Source organism: Bos indicus x Bos taurus, chromosome 7, assembly GCF_003369695.1.
Source record: "Bos indicus x Bos taurus breed Angus x Brahman F1 hybrid chromosome 7, Bos_hybrid_MaternalHap_v2.0, whole genome shotgun sequence".
Taxonomy (NCBI): domain Eukaryota; kingdom Metazoa; phylum Chordata; class Mammalia; order Artiodactyla; family Bovidae; genus Bos; species Bos indicus x Bos taurus.
In genome coordinates, this window is record NC_040082.1 from 98,819,233 (window position 1) to 98,840,858 (window position 21,626).

Sequence of the window (21,626 nt, forward strand, 5' to 3'; positions counted from 1 at the left end):
AAGTCAGCAGTAGCCAAATATGACAGTGGAATTTATTGTGTTTTAAGAAAGACTACAAAAAGATAGAAAACAGCTCGGCACACTAGACTACCACACGCGTGGACACTTTCACCGCCAGGAGAAGGGAGGCCCAGAGGAGTGGGAGAGGGAGTGGGCAAACCACTCCCAAAAGCTGTAGCACGCGGAGCACACAAAATAGTGATTTTTATACAATAGGTCAGGTTCTTTTTTTTCTTTTTTCGCTTTTTGCCATAAACATCTATCTCACAGGTTGAAAACACTGAGAAAACCGGAACAGATAAGGCCATGATGGTTGGAAAAAAACCCAACAAGTTACCGACTCCGCTCACAAATCGCACAATAGTCATGTGGGGGTTGGGAGGGGGCAGAGGTCCCACACACGGAGGAGAAGCACGGTCTCCAGGAGCGGAGGTGGGGGTCGAGTAGGAGCGTGGAGATTCCATTACAAACCAGCGGCAAGGGTGCCTGGGGGCTTGGGTACGAGCAAGCGGAGCACCCAGCCCCGGCTGGGGCAGGCGTGGGCACTTGCGGGCCCGCTGCCTGCAGCAGGCCCCTCCGGGCTCATCGCCCGGCCCAGCCTGCTGCTCTTTGGAAGCCAGAGATGGTGCCCCTTCTGCCCTCCCCCTCTGTCCAGGCTGGGCAGTGCCCCCCTCTGGGGCTGTGGGGCACGGGAGGGTCCAGCACTGGAGAAGATGCGACACCCACGGCTTTAATTGCACTTATACCAAGGAGGGGGAAGCAGTGGGGTTACTGAGGGAGGGGTCCCGGGGCTGCTGCTGCCGACAGTGGTGGGTCCCCAGGTGATGCCCACCTGCGCCCACCCGGGGCTCAGGGCTGGGCCCAGGACAGGCTGTGCAAAGCCAGCGAGCTGAATAAGTTAACAGTTCTGCAAGGTAGGGGGCCTGCCTGCCTGCCCCCTGGGGTGGTGGGGGTGGGGCTGGGGGAGGGAGGGAGATGATGCAGCCTTTGGGGCCAAGGGGCCAAGCTGGCTGCCCCAGGGGGCACCTGGGCACTGCGGCGGGTTCCTTAAGGCACGTCTTTTGTGTCAGAGTTTGCAGCTGCGGCTCCGCCCGGCCCTGTGATTGTGCGGGCCCCATGGGGGGGTGGGTACCCCCTAGCCTTCCCTGTCTTGGAGGCCCCTCCTGGCCCTGGCCAAAGCTGGAGCGGTGACAGCGAAGCCACAGAAGCTGTGAGGGACCCTGGCGAGGAGGGGCAGCGGGGGAGGGCGGGTGGGGCGGGGAAGGCCGTGGGCTTAGCTGGAGGGCAGTGCCTGCACGAAGAGGCCGCGCGCGTCTGTCCGCGCCAGCTTGGCCGGTGGCTCCAGAGCCTCGGGGCCCAGCGCAGGCGACTCGCCACCGGCCGCGAGCGAGATGTCCTGCGGCAGCTCATCCTCGCTGTCCTCTTCTTCCTCCTCCTCCTCGTCTGGAGCACACAGACCGGGGCCTGGCTCAGCGCGGGGCGGCCGCGCCACCAGGCCCCTACACGGTGCCCCAACTGGCGCCTCCTCCATCCCAGCCCCCCTGTACCGACCTCCAAACTCAGGTCCTGGCTTTACCTACCTTTGTCCGGGTCCAGGGGGTTCAGAGAGGTGGCCAGATTGGCGAACTGGAAGGTGGGGAGAGAAAAGGGGTGAGGGTCCTGCCCAGGGGCGCCCCGCCCTGTGCCCTCAGCGTCCCGCTGCGCGCACCTCGCCCATGACGGCGATGGGGGTCTCGCCCTTAGCCTGGGCCACACGATGTTCGATCAGGTAGTACATGTACTCATCGTAGAGCAGCCTGATGAGATGGAAGGAGCCGAAGCTGGCGGCACTGCGCAGGGTCAGGTCCCGGATCACCATGGAGCTGGAGGCGGCGACAGAGAGGAGACCCTCAGGCCTAGACCCACCTCTCGCCCCACTTCCCTGCCATGAGAACCAGGCTTGAGCAAACGCAGCTACCACCACCCAGCCCCGTACAAGTTTCCCCGGGGTGTCCATCAGAGAGGGGCAGGGCCCTAGACCCATCCACCACCAGCAGAGTCCTGCTACTGCTAAGTCACTTCAGTCGTGTTCGACCCTGTGCGACCCCATAGACGGCAACCCACCAGGCTCCCCCGTCCCTGGGATTCTCCAGGCAAGAACACTGGAGTGGGTTGCCATTTCCTTCTCCAATGCATGAAAGTGAAAGGTGAAAGTGAAGTCGCTCAGTCGTGTCCGACTCTTAGCGACCCCATGGACTGCAGCCTACCAGGCTCCTCCGTCCATGGGATTCTCCAGGCAAGAGTACTGGAGTGGGGTGCCATTCCCTTCTCCTGGCCTTCTTAAAAGGTATCCAGTCCCTCAGGGAGGCGGGACTTTCTCTGGCCGCACTCTGAAGGAGATGGTCCTCGTCTAGCCCCACCCTCCTCGAAGAGGCGGGGCCTTTTCTTGCCCCCTTTTGCCCTGCTGCAAAGCGAGCGCTTCCCGCCCAGCTGGGGCGCACCTGTAGAACGACCACTTGAGGAGGAAGAGCTTGGCGGCTTTGGGGAAGCCGGTGCTGCCCTGGTAGGGCTTGAGCACCTGGCTCACGACGCCATCCAGCCAGGCCGCCCACTGCTCCAGTGAGTTCTGCTGCTGCAGCGTCACTTTGAAGTCCTGCTCCAGCCGCTGCACCACGCGGTCCTCACAGCGGCACACCCACGAGGCCTGCTCCTAGGACAGAGCAGGAAGGCGGGCGCCCGCGACTCAGCTGCCGCCCCGGGGGCCCGCCCCGCCGGGCTACCCCAAGTTTGTCACCTGCCCTACCGGCGCTCACCTGCACGTTGGCGAAGTCCACGCGGTTGAGATCGCTCAACATCTGGTTGATCTGCGCAGTGTTCTGCAGCACAGCGCGTGCCGCCTGTGCCAAGTGGTTGAGCGATGTGTAGCGACGCAGGGTCTGCGCGAAGGCGCCGGCCGCTGCCACCTGTGGGGCCCCGGGCTTGTGGCTTTCTTGGAATTCACCCTTGCCCCCGCCCACTCAGGTCCCTTCCCCCACCCACTGTGACCTCTCTGAGCCTTTTTCTTTCTCCGAAAAGGGAGAAAAAACCTTGTTGCTTTTGTTGGGAGATTAAAGGGTCAGGATTTGTAAACTTTGGGTCATCAGCCACACAAATAATGTGTCCAAAAAAAAAAAATTAATGTATCCGAACACTATTATTTTTAATCAAAGCATATAAGAAGATCTGGGAGGGCACAGCCCAGAAAGGGCACCGCTTCCATAACCTTCTGCTTCATTCTGTTTGATTATTCCCTTGAATGTCAACTCCGGGAGGGCTGGAGTTTTGTCCATCTTGGTCACTGCTGTGCTCCCAGAACTTAGAACCAGGCCGAGCACACAGCAGGTGCTCAATAAATGTGTGTATAATAAATGAATGAATACATAAGTCTTGCCAGTTCCGAAGGACTCCCCCTGGATCCAGTTTCTAGTTTCTCCACAGACCAAGCCCAGCTCTCTGGTCCAGCAGACCCCGGGGGTCATTCTTCTGACATCCAGTCTTGTGAGCATTTTCAGGACTTTAACAACTTTTTTTTCTTTCTTTTTTCCTTTTGCTCAAGAGCAAGCCCATTCCATCTATTTCCAAATATCTTGGTAGTTAGTGGATGTGTGGCACTGATGGAGAGGGCCATTATTCTGTTTCCTTATAGGTATCTTTTTTTTTTAACATTTTATCTCTTTCTGAACATCTAAAGCACTTTCTGCTGAAGCTCTCTGAAGAGAACTACCTCAAGTTTGCGTTTGGTTTTTATTTTAAGATGATGTGTTACATACAGAAATACCACAAGTGGGTTGTGTCAGAAGTGGGCACCTGAGGAAGCTGGCTTGTGAAGAGAACACCCACAGCTCACTCTGAGGGGACAAACACAGGGACGCATCTTATTGCCTTGGACAGGCAGAGGAGGCCGAGGCGCCCAGCGCCCCCAACCAGGAGGGAGGACCCAAAGCTGTGGGCCCGAGCTGGCCCCTCCGCCCCCACCTCACACCCTCACCTTCACCCGCAGCATCTCCTCGGGGATGTTCACCATGGCGTGGGTGAGCCAGCTCTCCAGGCTCTTGGCAAAGTTCCGGATCGCTTGGGTCAAGGCACCTGGGGGCGGCAGGGGGCTGGTGGGGACTCGGCGGGGGAGTGGGGCACGGGGAGTGGGGGCGGGGCGGGGCGGGCACTCACTGGGGATGGGCCGCAGCACGTCGGGGATGAGGATTTCCACCAGGCCCTGGTACAGCACGTTGTCACAGTGCTTGGTCCACTGCAGCACGGGCTCAAACTTGGAGAGGAGCACCAGGCTGGCCTTAGGCAGCCGCTTCTCAGCCTCATCGTGCCTGTGGGCACCCACCCGGCCCGAGGCGTTACGAGGCTGTTCCACAGTCCTGCACCCAGGGTCAGAAGGGCACAGCACCCTCACCCCACCCTGGGCTCGGGCAGGTACCCTCTGCCTCCTGAAGACCCCTGGGGTCAGGCTGATACAGGCCTCACTGCCCCCAGGGTCAGAGAGGGATCTCAACATCTTGTACATGGGGACCCAGGCACCTAGCCACTGCAGGGAGGAAATGGCTCGGTGGGGCCCGCCATCCCACACACAGAGCATCAGATTGGTCCCCAGGCACACTCTGGAGGTGGGTTCAGAAGGCCACAGGGGCCCCACAAACTGTGGGGATCAGAGAGGAGCCCCCCGCCCCTGCATGGTCTGGCCACCCCAGCCTTGAGGTCAGACTCGCAGGTGCACAACTTCCTCCCTTCCTCCCCCCGGGGCACTCACACAGCCAGCGGAGGCGCCTCGCTGGGCTGGCTCAGGTTGTACCTCCAGAAGGTTTTCCAGAGCGTTTCCACCAGTGTGAACTGCAGGTTCACCATGACATCGACGATGGCCTGTTGGGGAGGCCAGATGCTCGAGGGGGTCGGGGGGCAGCATGGTGCCCCTCACCCCTGCCCACTGCCCAGGTGCCCTACCTCACAGTGTTCCCGGTATAGGACCTGGAAGGCCTTGATGTCCCCAGGTCCGATGCCCTCGGGCAGCACTTTGCCCTGGAGATCCAGCTCTGAGAAGTCAGGGAGGCTTCTTGAGGCATCTGGAGGGCAGAGAAGAAACCGTGAGCCCCTTCCAGTCCCACCTACCCACCCCTTTCAGCCTCATCCTGGGATCCTGTTAAGTTGGCACCACTTGGCTACCAAGCTCCCCCATGACCAGTTGGGGTGATGAGGTTCAGGGAGGGCAAGTGAACCATCTGCTGGCTCTCTGGGGGCTGCACAGCCTGCCCTGGGCCCCACCCCAGTCCAGGGAGCCCTCACCCAGAAACTGCTGGTACTGCTGGACCTGGGCGCTGATGTCCGAGAGCCCAGTGGCCTGCTGTGGCCCCACGGCCACGCCGTTGGTCATGCCCTCCATTTTCTGGATGGGTTTCAGCCTGGAGAAGGGATGGGTGGGCAATGGGATGGGGAGTTAGGCCGCCACGTCCTTCCCTGCCTGCCAGCACCCACCCAGCCCCGCCTTCCTACCTCTGTTTTTGGGAGAAGGGTTGGCCCCGCATGGCCATGTGCTGCTGGTCCTCCATCAGCCGCAGCAGGGGCGAGCTGGCCTTGATGCGCAGGCCATAGTAGTGGTACTTGGAGTTGCCCCTGGGAGGGAGGCAGAGGGTGAGGGCTGGGCTGGGGGTAGCCCCTGATTATCCACTGGCAACTTTACATTGCACCCACCTCCTCTCTGCTAGGGGGCCAAACAGAGCCCCGGGGGTAAGACCCATGTTCCACAGAGCTGGGGGTGCTGGGCTGGGGAAGCCATGGGGACTATGGGGGCCAGGAGAGGCCCCCACCCGCAGACTGAGCTCTGTGAAGATAGGACCAAAGTCGGGGGCAGGCACTTAGCAAGTCTTTGCTGACTACTAGTCATAACAATTTGCCAGGCACTGTTCTGAGCACTGAGCACATGCGAAGGCACGTGTTTCTCATCTCTACCCTATGAAGGGTACTCCTAGCATCCTAGCCTGATAGCTGAGGAAACAGAGGCACAGAGAGACGAGGGACTCTGCCCAAGATTCTACATGCATGCCTGCCTGAATGAGGTGACACTCAGGCCTGAACTGGGAGCTGGAACCAAGAGAAGAGCAGGGCTTAGCCCAGAAAGGTGTGGGGGATCACAAAGGAGAGGCAGAGAAGGGTGGGCTCACGGGAGGGCTCCTTGCTCCTTCCTCTGTGAATTCACTGACTCACAGGCCGTGATTAAGCAATGACTGTGTGCAGCCCCCACACTCTCAAGGGGTGTGCATTTCAGCATCAGAAGACAGATCAGAAATGAGAAGTAACATGAAAGGCATCCTGGATGGGTGCTCAGGAGAAAAACTAGGTGAGATGGATGCCAAGGAGGTAGGGGAAAGCTGAAGTTTTAGTTAGGAGGGCCAGGGGATATTTGAGTCAGCAGACGGAGAAAGGCACAGAGTGCAAAGGCCCTGGGGCAGGAGCATGTGAGCGTCAGAGGAACTGAGACGAGGCCATTGGGGCTGCAGAGGAGTGAAGGGACAAGGGGAGCAGAGGACCTTGAAACTCAGGGTGAGGGCGGGCCTTACAGCCACTGGGGGCTGTCAGGGGCAGGTGGCCCCACCTGGTGCCCAGCCTGCGGGTACGCAGGCCCATGAAGACAGAGCGGATGAGCTTGCCGAAGGACGCGGCGTTGACGGGCTCCAGCTTCTGTTCCTGGCAGTGCAGCAGGTAGTGGCAGTACAGGGTGCTCCGCGGCAGGCTCACGCCCTCCGCCGTCTCATAGTTTTCCAGGAGCCACTGGACCTGGGGCCCGAGGGCCACGGAAGAATCAGAAGAATGCTAAGAATGGCTTCCATTTCTCAAGTGCTCGTCACTAAGTGCTCTATTTATTTCCCATTGTGATCTTGACAACCATGCTGGCGAGGGTGTCATGTCACCCTTGCCCATGGGAACTAAATCCAGCAGAACTCTCTAGAACTGCGCTGTCCCAGGCCATCACCACTAGCTGCGGAGAGCTGTTAAATGAATGTAGGCGGAATGGAAAATGCCAGTGTCAAAAGGTCACGTCAAGTATGAGTCCATCCACAGAACATTCTCGAAATGACAGTGTTAGGGAAATGGGGAACAGATTCATGATGGCCAGGGGTCAGGAACGCTGGAAGGGAGGAGGGTAAGGGAGACTTTAAAAGGGTAGCACCAGGGAGATCTTTGCGGGGACAGGACAGTTCTGCATTCTGAGTTTGATGGTGGTTTCCCAAATCTACCCATGTTATAAAAAGACACAGAAGTAGATACCCCCATATAAGACCAATTGTCAGTTTTCGAGTTAGATACTGTACTACAGATACATAAATTGTAACGAGTGGGGTAACTTAGGTGGGGGGTCCACAGGGATCTCTGCAGCTTCTGTGACCATAATTCTTTCAAGATCATTTTTTCTAAAAAACAACTCAGCGACTTCCCTGGAGTCCAATGGTTAAGGATCCACCTGCCAATGCAGGGGACACGGGTCCGATCCCTGTTCTGGGAAGATCCCATGTGCCATGAGGCAACCAAGCCCGTGCACCACAACTACTGAAGCCCGCACGCTCTAGAGTTCATGCTCCGCAACAAGAGAAGCCAGCAAGGTCAGAAGTCTGTGCCCCGCAACGACACAGACTGGGCACAAGTCCAAGCACAGTAACGAAGACCCAGTACAGCCAAAAGTAAATCATTTTTTAAAATTCTAAAATAAAAAAATAACAACAATTCTGTTTCTAGGACTATGAAACTCACATTTCCAGCACTCAATAGCCTCATGTGTCCCGAGGCCTGTACACTACGCAGCAAGCAAAGAACATATCCATCACTGGAGGATGTTCTATCAGACAGCATGGGTCTAGGGGAACACATTTTCAGAACCCACTCGGGAGTCATGAAGTCAGTTATGGGGGTCATGACCAGCATTAAAAAATTCAGACTAGAAGCCAGGCTTCCTGGGTGCATGAGGGATGTCCTGTCTTCTGAGAAAGCTTCGGTCTTGGTAATGATGTCCACAATGGGTGGCCGTGGGAGAGGGCGGGAGTTAAACATGACGGGAAGCCATCGCTCAGACCTCAAGCTCCTGGAGGACAAGGACCATGCCGGGACACCCCACCACAGTCACAGAGCTGATGACAAGCCCCATCAGGATTAGGCCCTAGGGCTGTTCCACAGAGCTGCTCTGGGCACAGGAAGGTTATCTCACTGCCTTTCTGGACAGACACAGATCCTTGCTTCGGGTAGCTCCTGGCATGGTGGTGCCTGCATTTCTCACCCCATGCTATCTATCTGCCATCGCCAGACTATCAGATTCGATGACACTTCCTTGGGTAATAGCTCCAAGAGCTTCAGGCGTATTAGCTGAGGCCCAGAGAGGCTGAGGAGGTTCCCTGAGGCCACAGAGTGAGGAGTCAACCCCAGGACCTCTTCACCTGAGTGCCCTGGCACCAGGCTACCCAGACTCCTGGGGACGGTGGCTGGCACCCATCGCCTGCTGCCCCTGCCCAGAGCCCCCCCCCAACCCCTGTCTCCTTTGGGGCTGGGTGGGCACTTACGGTGGCTGGTGAGGCACGGGTGGTGTGCGAGTAGGACTGACTGGCACCGCCCAGCATGTAGCCGCCTTGGATCACGTAGGTGCCTGCTCCGCCGCCGCTGCCGCCGCCGCCGCCACCACCCCCACCCCCACCACCCCCGCCGCTGCTGCTGCTGCCGCTGCCGCTGCCGCTGCTGCTGCTGGCTCCACTCCCACTGCTGGTGGAGCTGGCGACAACCTGGCTTCCAGACACGTACATGGGCACGGAGCCGCTGCTGGCCACCGCCTGGGAAGTGGCCGGGGTGCTGACCTGGGCAGCCGTGCCCGCGGCCTCGTAGTAGCTGGTGCCTGCCGTCTGCGGGTACAGTGGCGTCTCAGAGTAGGAGTAGGTGCTGGAGCGGCTACAAAAGAAGTAGAGGGCAGGAGACAGGGGATAAGAGCTGGGTGGCCCAGGGGCATAATGAGGGGGGCCCTGCAGTGGAGGGGGGAAGGGGGAGCAGGGCAGCAACAGCCCCATGCACTGCACACCCCCCAGTGCCTGATGGGCAATTCTTCACTGAATCCTCAAAACAGTCCTGTGACTTGGGAGTCCCCGCTTCAGCCGTGAGGAACTGAGACTGGAAGAGCTGAGTAACTTGCAACGGGCTAAACACTTCAGTCACTCAGAAAACAAACTATTGAGAGAATTCCCTGGCAGTCTAGGGGTTAGGACTCCTCGCTCCCACTGCTGGGGGGCCTGGTCGGGGAACTCAAATTGCTCAAGCCTGGTGGTGCAGCCAAAAAAAAAGACCAACAACTACTGAAGGCCTGCTTGGGCAGTGTTCTAGGTACGCTGGACCCAACAGTGGACACGAGAGAAAAGGCCCCACCCTGGGGTCTGGGGGAGGTTAACGTCCTAGCAAGGGAGCCAGAGGAGAAGCCAAGTGCAAAGGTAAATTGAGGGCACTTTGGAAGGTGGCACATGTCAAGGGACACGAGGTGCAGGAAGTGGGTGGGGAAAAGTGAGAGCTCTACTTCTAAATCCATTGGCTGCCACCATGAGGGGCTGGTCAGCGACAACTATTAAGGCGCACATATGTTTCGCTTTGACCCAGCGACCCATCCCGCCCTGGAGAGGTCTCCAACTATTCGGTCACATGAACTCAAGGCTGCAAATCGTAGCAAGAATAACATGGATGGTTGGGGGTGGGGGGTGGGGTCTATCTTTACTGGGATGTCAGGTTAAAAGCTGATGATTTCCTATGTGGGGGTGAGAGAGGAGGAGGAAGGTCTTGAGGTCCCACCAAAGAACAAGGTCCAGTATGTTCCATTAGGTGAACAAAAGAGGCAGGGAGGGGTATGGATGATACTTCGGGAAGAAGGGAGAGATCGCATGGCATTTCATTATCTGTATCTGCTATTCGTTGGGGTGAAGGGTGTGTGGACAGGGGCAGCCACTTCACTAAACATGGTTGGGTACAGGTTTGATTTTTGAGCCCTCTCAATCCCCTGGAGAAGGAAATGGCAACCCACTCCAGCATTTTTGCCTGGAGAATCCCATAGACAGAGGAGCCTGGTGAGCTACAGTCTGCGAGGTCGCAATAAGACAGATACAACTGAAGCAACTTGGCTCACACGCACAATGTATTAGGCGTTTGAAAACATAAGCTGGGCTTCCCTGGTGGCTCAGTGTGTCAAGAATCTGCCTGCCAATACAGGAGACATGGGTTTGATGCCTGGTCTGGGAAGATCCCACACGCTGTGGAGCAACTAAGCCCATGTACCACAACTACTGAGCCTGTGCCCTGGAGCTCAGGAGCTCCAACTACTGAAGGCTGGGAGCTCTAAAGTCCGTGCTCCACAACGAGAGAAGCCACTGCAATGAGAAGCCTGTGCATCGCAACTAGAGTAGCCCCCGCGTGGCACAGCTAGAGTAAGCCCACGCAGCACTGAAGACCCAGCGCAACCAAAAATAAAGAAATAAAATAAAAGTAATTATAAAAAACATAAGCTAAAATGTTAAAATCCAGAAAGGAGGGAGGCCCGTCAGGAGTGTCCTTGGCCCAGAAGGTGCTGAAGGATGCCGGGGAGCGGAGTCCTACGGGCCTCCCAGAGCAGCAAGGAGAGCAACTGGGGTGGTGGTGGGAGTGTGGTCACTCCTGGTGTACAGCATCATCCATCAGACCCCAGGATGCAGCTCTTGTTCACTGTGTCCTGGTTCACACACCTACATAGTCCACATCATGGCACGAGTGACTCCAGAAGTGTGTGACCTGAGCCAGTACTGCTAAGTGCCCCTGCCACCCGCTTTGGCAGGAACCAAAACCAGCCCAGCACCCTACCTGCAACACTGTGCTCTCAGAAAATGTTGCTATGGCAACTGTTTGCCAAATGACTACCAGAATGAATGTATGTATCTACCTCGACCACCTGATACAAAGAGCCAACTCACTGGAAAAAAAACCCTGATGCTGGGAAAGATTGAGGGCAGGAGGATAAGGGGATAACAGAGATTAAGATGGTCAGATAGCATCACTGACTCAGTGGACATGAGTTTGAGCAAACTCTGTAAGACAGTGAAGGACAGGGAAGCCTGATGTGCTGCAGTTCATGGGTTCACAAAGAGTCAGACACGACTTAGCGACTGAACGACAAAAACTGGACACAGGCTAAACAGGGCCATGGATAGAAGCCCAGGGGGTGTGGCTTTAGTCAGAGCAGGAATCCAGACCAGCAAAGGGCTGGAAAGGTGGAAATGACCCACTGTGAGGGAGAGATAGAAGATATGGTGCCCTCAAGAAAGTCATACAGCAGAAGAATCTGATGGTAACAGCGGAGTTACTGTGTGATCACCCACACACTATAGTCACGGAGGGAAGAATTGAAACAGAAGCCAATGACAGACCAGGGAGAGGCAGAAGAGCCCTTGGGGGCCCTCGGGAGCTAGGCTCCTCTCTGGAATGTCCTCGGTGGCCCCCGCCAGCACTGGTCACCTGCACAGATGAGAGCCAGGCAGTGCGGGAAATAAATCAACAGAACCATGAGGTCGCTGGATGCTGTAGACCATGACTCAGGGGCCGGGGCCCCACACCCACAGGATCAGGACCCAGGGATCAAGTCATTCCATGAGCTAATCCACCCCCAGTGTCATGCCCACAGGGATAGGTGGTTGGGACGTGAGAAAGACATCAGGCAAATGCAAAGAAAGTCAGTGAAACTTCTCAAAACTCAAATAATTCATGTGTCCATGGGATTCTCCAGGCAAGAATACTGGAGTGGATTGTCATGCCCTTCTCCAGCAGATCTTCCCAACCCGGGGATCAAACCCGCGTCTCCTGCCTTGGCAGGCAGGTTCTTTAGCACTAGCGCCCCCTGGGAAGCTGAACGGACAACTAGAATAACTCTAAGTCCTAGAATTATTACTGTGAAGAAGGGGAGACAGAAGGTGGTGGTGTGTGGAGGATCCCCAGCAAGGAGCCAGAGCCGAGGTTAGGGCAGGCCTGGGGCTGACATATGCCTGATATGGCAGGTACTAAGGCAGAGCCATGTACAGCAGCAGAGAGTGGAAGTCGTCTACGTGCTAGCTGGGGGTGACTGGCCATATGACATTCATGCTGTGACTGAGCAGTGGAGTTACACACGGTGATTAAAGAGGATAACTGAGACCCACATGGAGAGCTCCAAGCTATGTGGCAGGGGAAGAAACAGGGGACAGAACACACTGCCTCTATTTCTCAACACACAAAGCAGGTAATTTCTATTCTCAGAGTTTCTCAGGGAGGAAACAAAGAAATGGGGCGCAGCATCTCCTCTGGGGCAGGCTTGGGGATCAGGAGTAAAGATTTCTTCTTCACTGTTTAACGTTCCCTACTCATTAAAAATTTTATCTTGTAAAATTAAACTTTTTTTCCTTTTTTGCAATTTCTTTTCGGACCATGTCTTGTGACGTGTCAGATCTTAGTTCCCTGATCAGAGATCGAACCTGCGCCCCTGGCATCGGAAGCGCAGTCTCAACCACTGGACTGCCAGGGAAGTCCATGTTTTTTTGTTTTTTTGCAAAGAACCAGAGCCCCCTCCCTGACTCCAAAGCCTGACGCGATGCTGGAACGCCTTTCCCAACATGCCAGGGTCCCCTCTGCTTCACTGTTATCACCTGTTTTCACCTTGAAGGCTAGCTGGTCTGCTGGAGACTGGGGCTTCAAGTTCTGGGAAGGGATCCTGAGCAGACCCATGCTCCTCCTCCTGTCCCTTCCCCCACCCCCGCCCCACTCACATGGCACTCGCCGTGTAGCTGGCATCGCCACCCTCCACGTACTGCACTTGGCTGGGGTACACGTGTGAGACCGGCACCTGCTGGAGCTGCTGCACCTGGCATGGGAGGAAGGGGACACAGAGGGTCAGGGGTGGGCTGGCTCCCCACCTCCCTGCTTCTCAAAGTCTGGCAGCTGGCCAAGCTCACGGGGACTCCCAGATCCCCGGCTGGGAGGCTGCACTTAGGGGCGGGCTCTCTGAACACCCTGGACAGGGCCAGGGCTGGGAATGAGGCACAGCGGCGTCAGGAAAAGCCAGGCCTCTCTGCTTGAACTGGGGACAGCAAGGGTAGGGTTGAGATGAGGTGGGTGGAGGGGACCCCAGACAGGGTCCTACTGCGGGCATGAAAGCTGAACCCCAGCGGCAGAGCCAAGTTCTGGTACAAGCCTGACGGTTAAGCCGGCCGGAGCCGGGAACTAGCCATGGCTGTAGGAGAGGCGCCTGCATCAGGGAGGGACCCCTGCCTATGGGGGCGGGGCCTAGGTGCACAGGATGCGACGGGCGGAGCCGGGACCAGGGCTGGGGCCCCACTGGTGGGCCAGAATCTGGAACTACTGACAAAGCGGGGCGGGGGCGGGGCCTGAGTTCCCCACCCATCCCCCATCCCAGTCTGTAGGGGCAGAGCCTGGGACTAGGAGCCCGCTTTGGTAGGGCGGGGAGTGGGGGGTGGGGGGGTAATCAGAGATGGGTCCCCAGGCTGTTTGGGTGGAGGTGGGGGTCTAAAGGGCCTGCGGGGCCGGGCGCGGGCCGGGGCCGGCGGATCCCGCCCCCGCCCGCCCCTCGCACCCCCGCCCGTGCGTCCGCCACCTACTTTGAGGGCCGTGGCGGCCGTGCCGAACACTAGCACCTGGGGGACTCTCTGGATCCTGACCCTCTGGTCGGGGCTGGCTCGGGCCGGCAGCCCGGGTAGTGGCTCGAGGACCACTTTCTGCTGCGGCAGGAGCAGGTGCGGGGGCAGGAAGCCCACCAGCTCCACCCACTGCTCGGCGCCCGGCTCGTAATGGGGCGGCAGCAGCTCGGGGCTGCCTAGCTGCGCGGCCTCCCCGCGGCAAGCTGGCGGTTCCGGGGCCAGCGCACCCGGCCCGGGCCCAGGCGTGGGCGGCCGGGGCGGCGGCGGCTCCGGTGGCGGCGTGGGCCAGGGCTCTTGCTGCTCTGCCTTCCTAGCGGGAAACTGACTGCCTGAGCTCTGGAGGACAAACAGAGATACTGAGGGGTCACCGGGGCCGGCAGCGGGCGGCTGTCCAGGCCTCCACCGCCCACCGGGCTGCTGACACTAGGCAGCAACCCGACCAGAAGACCCCACCCGGTGTCAGGGAAGGGGCAATCCAGAGCTCTCTCTTAGCAAAGCCTGGACCCTGAACTGCCCGGTGCTGGCAAAGAGGAAGGCTTGAGGCCCATGGTTGGAATTGGGAGTCCAGGGTGGGGCTGGGTTTCTCAAAGTTCCAGCTGCCACCCTCCACCCAGACCCCCCCAGGGGGGCTGCATTCCCTCCCTGCGGCCTGAGGGGCCTGCACCTTCCCCGCCCCCGCTCCCCCCCCCCCCACCTCCGGGACTGAGCCCCAGTTTGCCCAGAGGCATGTGGGTGAGACACACACCTCTTGAGCCACATGGACCGGCTGGAGTCCTTGCACGGTGAGCTGCTGCACGGGGCCAGCTTTGGGCACCTGTGGAGTGGCCTGAACCACCGACCTCTGCGGGGAGGGAAAGGCAAGTCAGACTGCGATAGCCATGGCCAGGATGGCTGCCCGCCTGTCCTCAAGCGCCACCCCTGTCCCCAGCACTGGCAGCCTTTCTCCAGCTTTTCACTACTGGCCCCACATCATGTGGCTTCCAGGTTCCTTAGCAGGTTGACTCTGGGTGCCATGGTGAACCCGGGCTCTACCAGGTGAGGCTAACAGGAAGTAGGACTGAGAGCTGAACTTGGAGCTGACCGAGGAGGGGTCCCTGCTCCCCACCCCAACTGCCTACATGGTCATCCCGCACCTCGGCATCCAGCAAGTCCTCACTTCCATGCTATGGCGGGGACGCCGGCATTACCCTCAGAACAGAGTGAGGGACAGAGGCTGGGAGGCGGGGAGCAGCCGAGTGATGAACTCAGGGCTAGATTCCGAGGGGCTGTGGTGTCTGGCTGGAGAATATCTGTTGAGTCCTTCAGGGTGGAGTTTCTGCTTTCCTCCAGGGAGAGCATCTATGGCTTTCATCTGGTTTTCTGAGGGGGTGGAAACCACCCCCCAACCTGACTGGTAATGACCAAATGACAGACAACCCTTGCCTTATAACCTGCTCTGGCCACGGTGGCTGGCAGCTCAGAGTGAGGCCTCCTCTGGAAGATGGGGCATGGACTTAACAGGCTGAGGCCTCTCCCTGAGCCCCTTGGGGGCGAGCCAGGACTTGGCTCCAGGCAAATGGGCCTGGAGATGCCAAGGTTGCTTCTCGAAGCTGTTCCCAGTGCCTATTCAGTCTGAGGTGCTTTCCACAGCAGCCCCAACCACCTAGCTCCCTGGCCCTCAGTATTTAGATGAGAACGTAGAGTCTGGAGAGAAGCAGAGCTGCTTGCCGCAGGCCCCGGTGGCTGGCTGGGGCTGGACCCCCACCGGCTTCCCCACCACCACCCCGACAAACAGCTTTAGGAGGATGCAGAGGCCACTGGGCTGGCACCCCTTGCCCCTGCCACCGCCCGCCTTGGCCTGGCACCTCTTGGGTGACGGGGACACTCTGCTGGACGCCATGGACTTGCAGCTGCTGTGGCACCGTGCCCGTGGGGGCCCCGGCCGTCTTGCCGGAGGAGCTGTTGGCCTGCACCGGTGACCGCTGCAAGGGAAGGAGGCGCAGAGAGTGTGTGGGGCAGCCGGGCCCTGACAAACCCTGTCCCAAGAGTTATTCGGGGAGGACAACGGCTGGGGGGGACGTCTCCCAGCCACCTAAGCTGATAACTGTCCCGGGCGTCCAGACGCCTGGTCCCTCCCGCAGCCCCAGGGATCCCAGGGCAAGGCTCAGAGTTCAGCCCAGAGATGCTGGGGAGGCCCGTCTTCCCCAGTGAGGAGGATGAGGACTTTGGCCTCCACTCAGCGGCCCCCAGCTGCCTCCATCAGCAGCTGGACTGCAGCCCTGAGGTGAGAAAGGCTAAGTCTGGGGGTCCCCACTTTCCAGATGAGTTGTGAAGGCGCAGATGGGAAGGGATGTGTGCAGGGCCACACAGCTGTGAGTGGTGGCACCAAGTGCTGACCTTGGGTGGGCTGGCTGCAGAGCCCCCATCAGCTCTGTGTCATGGGAAGTAGATGAGGGGTGGGTATCATTACTTGTTTCATGCCTCGAAAACTCTAGGCTCAGAAGGCTCTGAGGGCCTGTCCAGAGACCCCCAGAACTGAATGTCTCAGCCTGGGACCTCAAAGTCTGACTGCTGACACCCATCCTCCCAGCCATCCACAGCTCGCCTGCCTCCACATCCTCATGGGAATTAGGGGTCCTCAGTATTCACACTATGGTTGGAAGACGGCCACTTTTGCTTCCTGGGATGCAGGGCCCAGAGCTGGAACTTTGAGATTCATCCTGGCCCAGGAGAGAAGGTGCCTCCTCCTGGAGCCAAACTCAGCTCAGAGCCAGCAGAGCAGAGCCAGCAGAGCAGAATCCAGCGGCCGAGCCTCCCACACCCAGGCTCAACAGGGACTTCAAAGGACGGAGTCCTCACTCCTTTGGGGAGAGGGGCGGGGAGGATGGCTGAAGGGGCCACCACCTACCTCGGGGGGTGAGTGCACTTGCTGGGTGCCATGCACCGTCAGGGAGACCTGGCCGCCCTTGCCGCCCGGGGCTGTGCTCTGCACTACCAGACGCTGCGTGGGAAGAGCCTGGAGCGAGAAGGGAGAAGGACCATAGTTCACTGACAATGACCTGTGTGCGTGTAGGTTTTTCTTTTTTGCCCTCCTCAAGGCATGTGGGATCTCAGTTCCCGGACCAGGGATCGAGTTCCCTGCATTAGAAGTGCAGAGTCTTAACCACTGGACCACCAAGGAAATCCCCTGGCCCGTGTGTTTTTAATGTGCACCTGTGCTGTGCCAGGGGCTTCCCTGGTGGCTCAGTGGTAAAGAACCCACCTGCCAATGCAGGAGATGTGGGTTCGTTCAATCCCTGGGTTGGGAAGATCCCCTGAAGAAGGAAATGGCAACTCACTACACTATTCTTGCCTGGGAAATCCCATGGACAGAGGAGCCTAGTGGGCTACAGTCCATGGGGTCGCAAAAGAGGGGGACACGACTGAGTGACTCAACAGCAATGTGCTGAGCCAGGTGCTATCTTAGCGCTTCCTGCCTGCGGGCTCCCGGAATTGCCCACACAGTCCCGATGCGCGGTGGCTCCTGAATTTCAGAGGGTGACAGCGAGGCTTAGGGCAGCAGAAGCAATTGCCCAAGGTCCTGGAGCCCATACTCAGCAGAGCTGAAGTTTTTTCCCAGGGCACCTGGCTCCATGGGCCTCAAAATGTGCTCCCACCCTGAAAACTGGGCAGGACTTTGTCCCAGTTCATGCCAGACCCCAGCGGCCGCTGTGCAGCCTTGCAGCCCACAGATCACTGTGCACTTGCTCCCGGTGCTGGGCTCTTGGTTCCTAACAGGCTTTGGGTTCTCTGCTCTGGAATATCAGGGTTGGACAGGAACACCAGGGTTGGACAGGAACACCAGCCGTGTTCCTGTCAATCCTCAGGTCTCTCTGTTAAGATGACTCCTGCAGCTCCTTCTTGCCTGATGGGCCCTGCCTGACACGGCCTCACTGGCCACCCCAGGGTAGGCCCCACATCCTCGAGGCTGGTGCGGGCAGATCCGAGCAGGCTCCAGGGGTTGGTTGTACACCCTGGGAGGGCTCTGAGAGTGGGGTGTGGGGGCCAGAGGTGGGGCGCTTACCTGCTGGGACACCGGGATGTTGGTGAGCTGGAGGGGTGACACGTGGCCCGGCTTGGCCTGCACACTTGTCTGGACCAGTAGCCGCTGTGGGGAAAGGAAGAAGGGCCTGAACCGGGCTGGTTTCCCCAGGGAGGCCTGGCCGGGGTGGGGGAAAGGCGGGGTGGAGGGGTAGGGATTTTTTTTTTAGCAGTGAGCATCTTGATAAGAACAGGTGAGCAGATGGCTCCAGCAGCAGGACTGGGGGTGGGGGAAGCAAGGTCACTATAGCCATAGCCCCACTGCCCGCGCGGCGTGCTCTCTGTCCACCCTGGGGGCGGGGCGTGTCCTACCTGCTGGGTGCCCTGCACCTGCTGAACCACCTGAGTGGGGACTCCGGTCTGGCTAGCCGTGGAGCCCGGGCTGGCCTCTGACACAGTCTCGCTGGCCCGCATGGCACCCTCTGTGGGGAAAGGTCACCAGGTCAGCTCTGCCTGCTGCCTCCACCCCCACCCTGAGCCTGAGGCCGTCTAGATAGATGCTGCTGCCTGAAGCCAGCTCTAGATGAGGCTAGGCCTCTCCAGGAATCCTGTCTGGCCCCTGTCCAGCCGCAAGACTGCCCATTGGAGTGGGCTAGGGGCCACAAGGACCTATAATCCTTAACACCCATTAGCAGCCACCCCCGCCCCCTCAACCTCATTGTCCTGAAGTCAGTGTCCAGAAGGGTTGACTGACAAGCCAAGATGCAGTGGAGGCTTGGGGAGATGAACTCCTTTGCCCAGCAGGCAGGACTGTGGACCGTGACCGACCCCATCAACCCCACCTCCCAGGGGTCCCGCAGCCCTGGAAAGCATCAGGACCACCTGCCTTGAGGTGACCCCTGGCTTCCCAGGATCGGAAGCTGGTCAGAGGAGTGACCCCAGAAAGTTTCACCAGCCTGCTGTCAAACACCCCCTCCTCCCTTGCCACTGTCAGAGCCTCCCTGTCCTCGGTGGGGGTGGGGGGCAGGAGCTGGGCAGGTGGGTACTCACGCTGATAGGCAGCCGAGAAGAGGCAGTCATAGAACATGGTGCCCCCCTTCCGCCCCAGTCCCTGCCCATCAGTCCCCAGGAGCCTGCCCGGCACTCCTTGGTCCTTGCCCACCTCTCCAGAACAGCAGGGTGCGCGGGTGGCTTTATACCTGCAACCTTGGGGAGCTAATCCCCCCAGCGCTCCTGGCAGTCCTCTTGGGATAAACATACTTCCCTCCCAGCCCGAGCGGGGCCTTTGAAGGGCTGGGGCTACACTCTGGGGTCAAGAGGGAGGCTGGTACCCAGAGATGCTTTCAGGAAGGTGCAGGTCAGGTTTCATGCACATCTTGCTAAGTGATTAGCAGGACAGCTGAGAGGGAGGAGCATGGGGCGAGTGTCCCCAGAGGCACTGGTTGGGAGACCCTCATCCCAGCTGGGACACCAGCCACCCCACCCCCTTTATCTCCTGGTTACTCCCAGCAGTTTCAGAGGTGGGGTGGGGCTGGGACCAGAGTCACAGGCCAGGCCTAGGCTGAGGCCCCAAAGGCAGGGAGATGCAGACTCAGGCATGTGGGTAAGGAGGCATGTGTCTGAGCCGAGGGCCTGTGGGGGACACAAAAGGCTCGGAGAGTCCTTTTGGGTCTCAGCCTCTAAAGTGGGGAGCTAGGCCTTGGCTGTTGCAGGGAGACATGGAGAAGGGACTGGCTAGAACAGAAAGGTGGCCGCATGCAGGTAGAAGCAAAGACCTCAGGGGCCAAGTCTGAAGCACAGCACATGACTGTGTATGCTAGGTGTGGGCCAGACGTGGGGGAGGCCCTGGGACAACTCTGCAGCTCGTTCGAGGAGACACTGATTCCTCTGTTTTGCTAGAATCACCCCTCACAACCACTCAGGCTTCCCTGTCATCATCAAAGAGGAGGCCCTCACTGAGCCGGCCCGCAGGGAGAAACCCGAGAAAGCACCCAGTCCCGTGAGGGCCCCGGCACACCTGGGTGTCCATGGCTCAAGGGACAGTGCCTGACCCAGGAGGCCCGTGGCAGGTTCAGCCTGGCTCAGGGTGGGCAGCGAGTTGGGGGCTTCTCCCATCCCCTCCAACACCCTGGTACTCTGATGAAAAGGGCAAGGTTGGTCCTTGAGTGGGGACCCGGAGCAGCTGGAGGCCTGGGGACTTGCTGGGATCCAGCATCACCTGGGATAAGGAAGATCCAGGAGACAGTCTTGCCCATCTCCTGCTTCAGGGGTGGCCCTTAAGGCTGGAACCCCCATCCTGGCCAGGCTGCATCCCGAGGATGAGCAGGTGAGATTCTATAGTCTACTCTTTAGACGAGGGGCTTCCTGTGGCCAAGGTAGGACTCCTGCCACAGTGTCTCGCCCTGGCTCTGCGTGTGCACATGTCTGCGTGAGGGACCCTGAGTCCGTGAGCATCAGCATCTGTCTGCAAGCTCCACTTTGCACATGCGCACAGGCCAGAGAGGGCCCCGCCGTCTCAAATCTCTAGCCAGGAAGCGGCAGCTGATTTCCTGTCCCTCGATCTGATGAGCTTCTCTTCCTCCCTGGCCCCTGCACTTACTTTCTCACTGAGACCTACTCTGGCCTCACAGGCCACTTTGAGCTACTTGGGAGAGGACAGAGGGAAGCCTGAGAGGCTGGACTCCAAGACGGAACCCAGGTCACCACAGACCACACATGGGGCCGTCTGTTCCTCTTCCTCCTGATCCTTCGCTCCCGTCCTGCCAATGATTTCAGTCAACAGCTCATTGGGAGGGGAGCCTGTGGATTCCTGATGCCCCCAGGGCCCTGGGTCCCTTGTCTGTCCTGACCTCAGTTTCCCCATCTATGCTTGGGGACACTGATAAACACCTTCCGGGTCCCTCATCTTGACACAAGTCTTGGACTTCCAGGGGCTCCAAGTGAGACAGAAGCAGGGAAGAGAGGCTGGACATGATCCCTTCTTCAGTCCAGCCCTATCCCCTTCCACCGGCTTGGTCTCATCTTTCTAGGGATGGCCGGCAGGACTCACAAGGTCTTCCTTCCACTTGGGTTTTGGGTGATAGCCTGGTGGCCTCTGAGGACGGGGTATTATGGATCTAGAGGAGTGTTCCTAAGCTGGAAATTTGAGCTTCCTTCCCATCACCTCCAAAGTCACCTTAGGGCAGAGCTCCTGAGGACTGGGCGAGAGGAGCTGCTTCTACGGCAGCGCTCCTGGCTGGCTTCCAGTCTGGGCTCCATGTCTGGCTCCTGGGCCCCGCCCTGCCTCCTGCCTGCAACTCCCTGGGTCCCTGCTCAGCTCACATTGCTTCTGGCTCCGGAGGAGCCCCAGGCACCTTGCTGCAGCCTTTGCTGGTGTTAGTTACACCCCCACCTCCACCTCCAGGACCGGCACGTGACCCAGAGGCCACCCTTAGATAAAAGGGACACTAAGGGTTACAAAGGAACCCTCAGAAATCACTGCCAGGGGTGGGGGAGGGGTCAACGAAGCCACAGGAGTCCTCATAGAACAAATCAAGGAAGCAGTGTCTGGTAACCATTCCGGGGACAGGCCTGCTGCTGGCAGAACCAGGAGCAGAAGGGATAGGCAGTTCCCCAGGACCACTGTGAAAGATAATGAGGCCACTGACCAAAGAAAGGAGGCTGAGATTCACATCCACAACCGGTCACATCAACACCGCAACCCACCCACACTGAGTGCCCCACAGCATGATGGGGGCCAGGAGAGGGGGGTACCGAAGGCTTTGACCAGTAGGTACCAGGGCCTCCCTGAGGGTGGAGGAGGGGGGTGGTGGGAGGAGCTGGAGAAGACAAGGGAAGAGAGGAGACGGGCTGGGACTTGGGGGATGCTGGGGTCTACAGTCGTGCGTCCATTCCAGACCCTTGTTCTGGGGACCCCAGACACAGCAAGCAACAAAAGCCAGCACT

General features: G+C 58.8%; 1 protein-coding gene across 5 annotated transcripts in view; it reads right to left on the reverse strand.

The window, feature by feature from the left end:
- Positions 1-12: 12 nt before the first annotated feature.
- RFX1 (regulatory factor X1) overlaps positions 13-21,626 on the reverse strand; it is a 35,448-nt gene continuing 13,834 nt past the window's right edge. For 2 of the 5 annotated variants that reach the window (XM_027547975.1, XM_027547974.1), the window contains exons 2-21: positions 18,054-18,163; positions 17,725-17,808; positions 16,570-16,677; positions 15,527-15,643; positions 14,428-14,523; positions 13,644-14,018; positions 12,795-12,889; positions 8,565-8,943; positions 6,611-6,792; positions 5,512-5,631; positions 5,305-5,420; positions 4,966-5,084; positions 4,775-4,884; positions 4,186-4,337; positions 4,007-4,104; positions 2,793-2,942; positions 2,481-2,689; positions 1,709-1,862; positions 1,581-1,626; positions 13-1,443 (exon numbers count right to left, since the gene is read on the reverse strand). In XM_027547975.1, the coding sequence (XP_027403776.1) occupies positions 1,274-1,443; positions 1,581-1,626; positions 1,709-1,862; positions 2,481-2,689; positions 2,793-2,942; positions 4,007-4,104; positions 4,186-4,337; positions 4,775-4,884; positions 4,966-5,084; positions 5,305-5,420; positions 5,512-5,631; positions 6,611-6,792; positions 8,565-8,943; positions 12,795-12,889; positions 13,644-14,018; positions 14,428-14,523; positions 15,527-15,643; positions 16,570-16,677; positions 17,725-17,808; positions 18,054-18,155 (2,982 nt within the window). In that variant the 5' untranslated portion in view covers positions 18,156-18,163 and the 3' untranslated portion in view covers positions 13-1,273. Of the gene's footprint in view, positions 1,444-1,580; positions 1,627-1,708; positions 1,863-2,480; positions 2,690-2,792; positions 2,943-4,006; positions 4,105-4,185; positions 4,338-4,774; positions 4,885-4,965; positions 5,085-5,304; positions 5,421-5,511; positions 5,632-6,610; positions 6,793-8,564; positions 8,944-12,794; positions 12,890-13,643; positions 14,019-14,427; positions 14,524-15,526; positions 15,644-16,569; positions 16,678-17,724; positions 17,809-18,053; positions 18,164-18,731; positions 21,421-21,626 lie in introns of those variants that run through there. The other 3 variants (XM_027547973.1, XM_027547972.1, XM_027547977.1) reach the window with 3 other exon arrangements.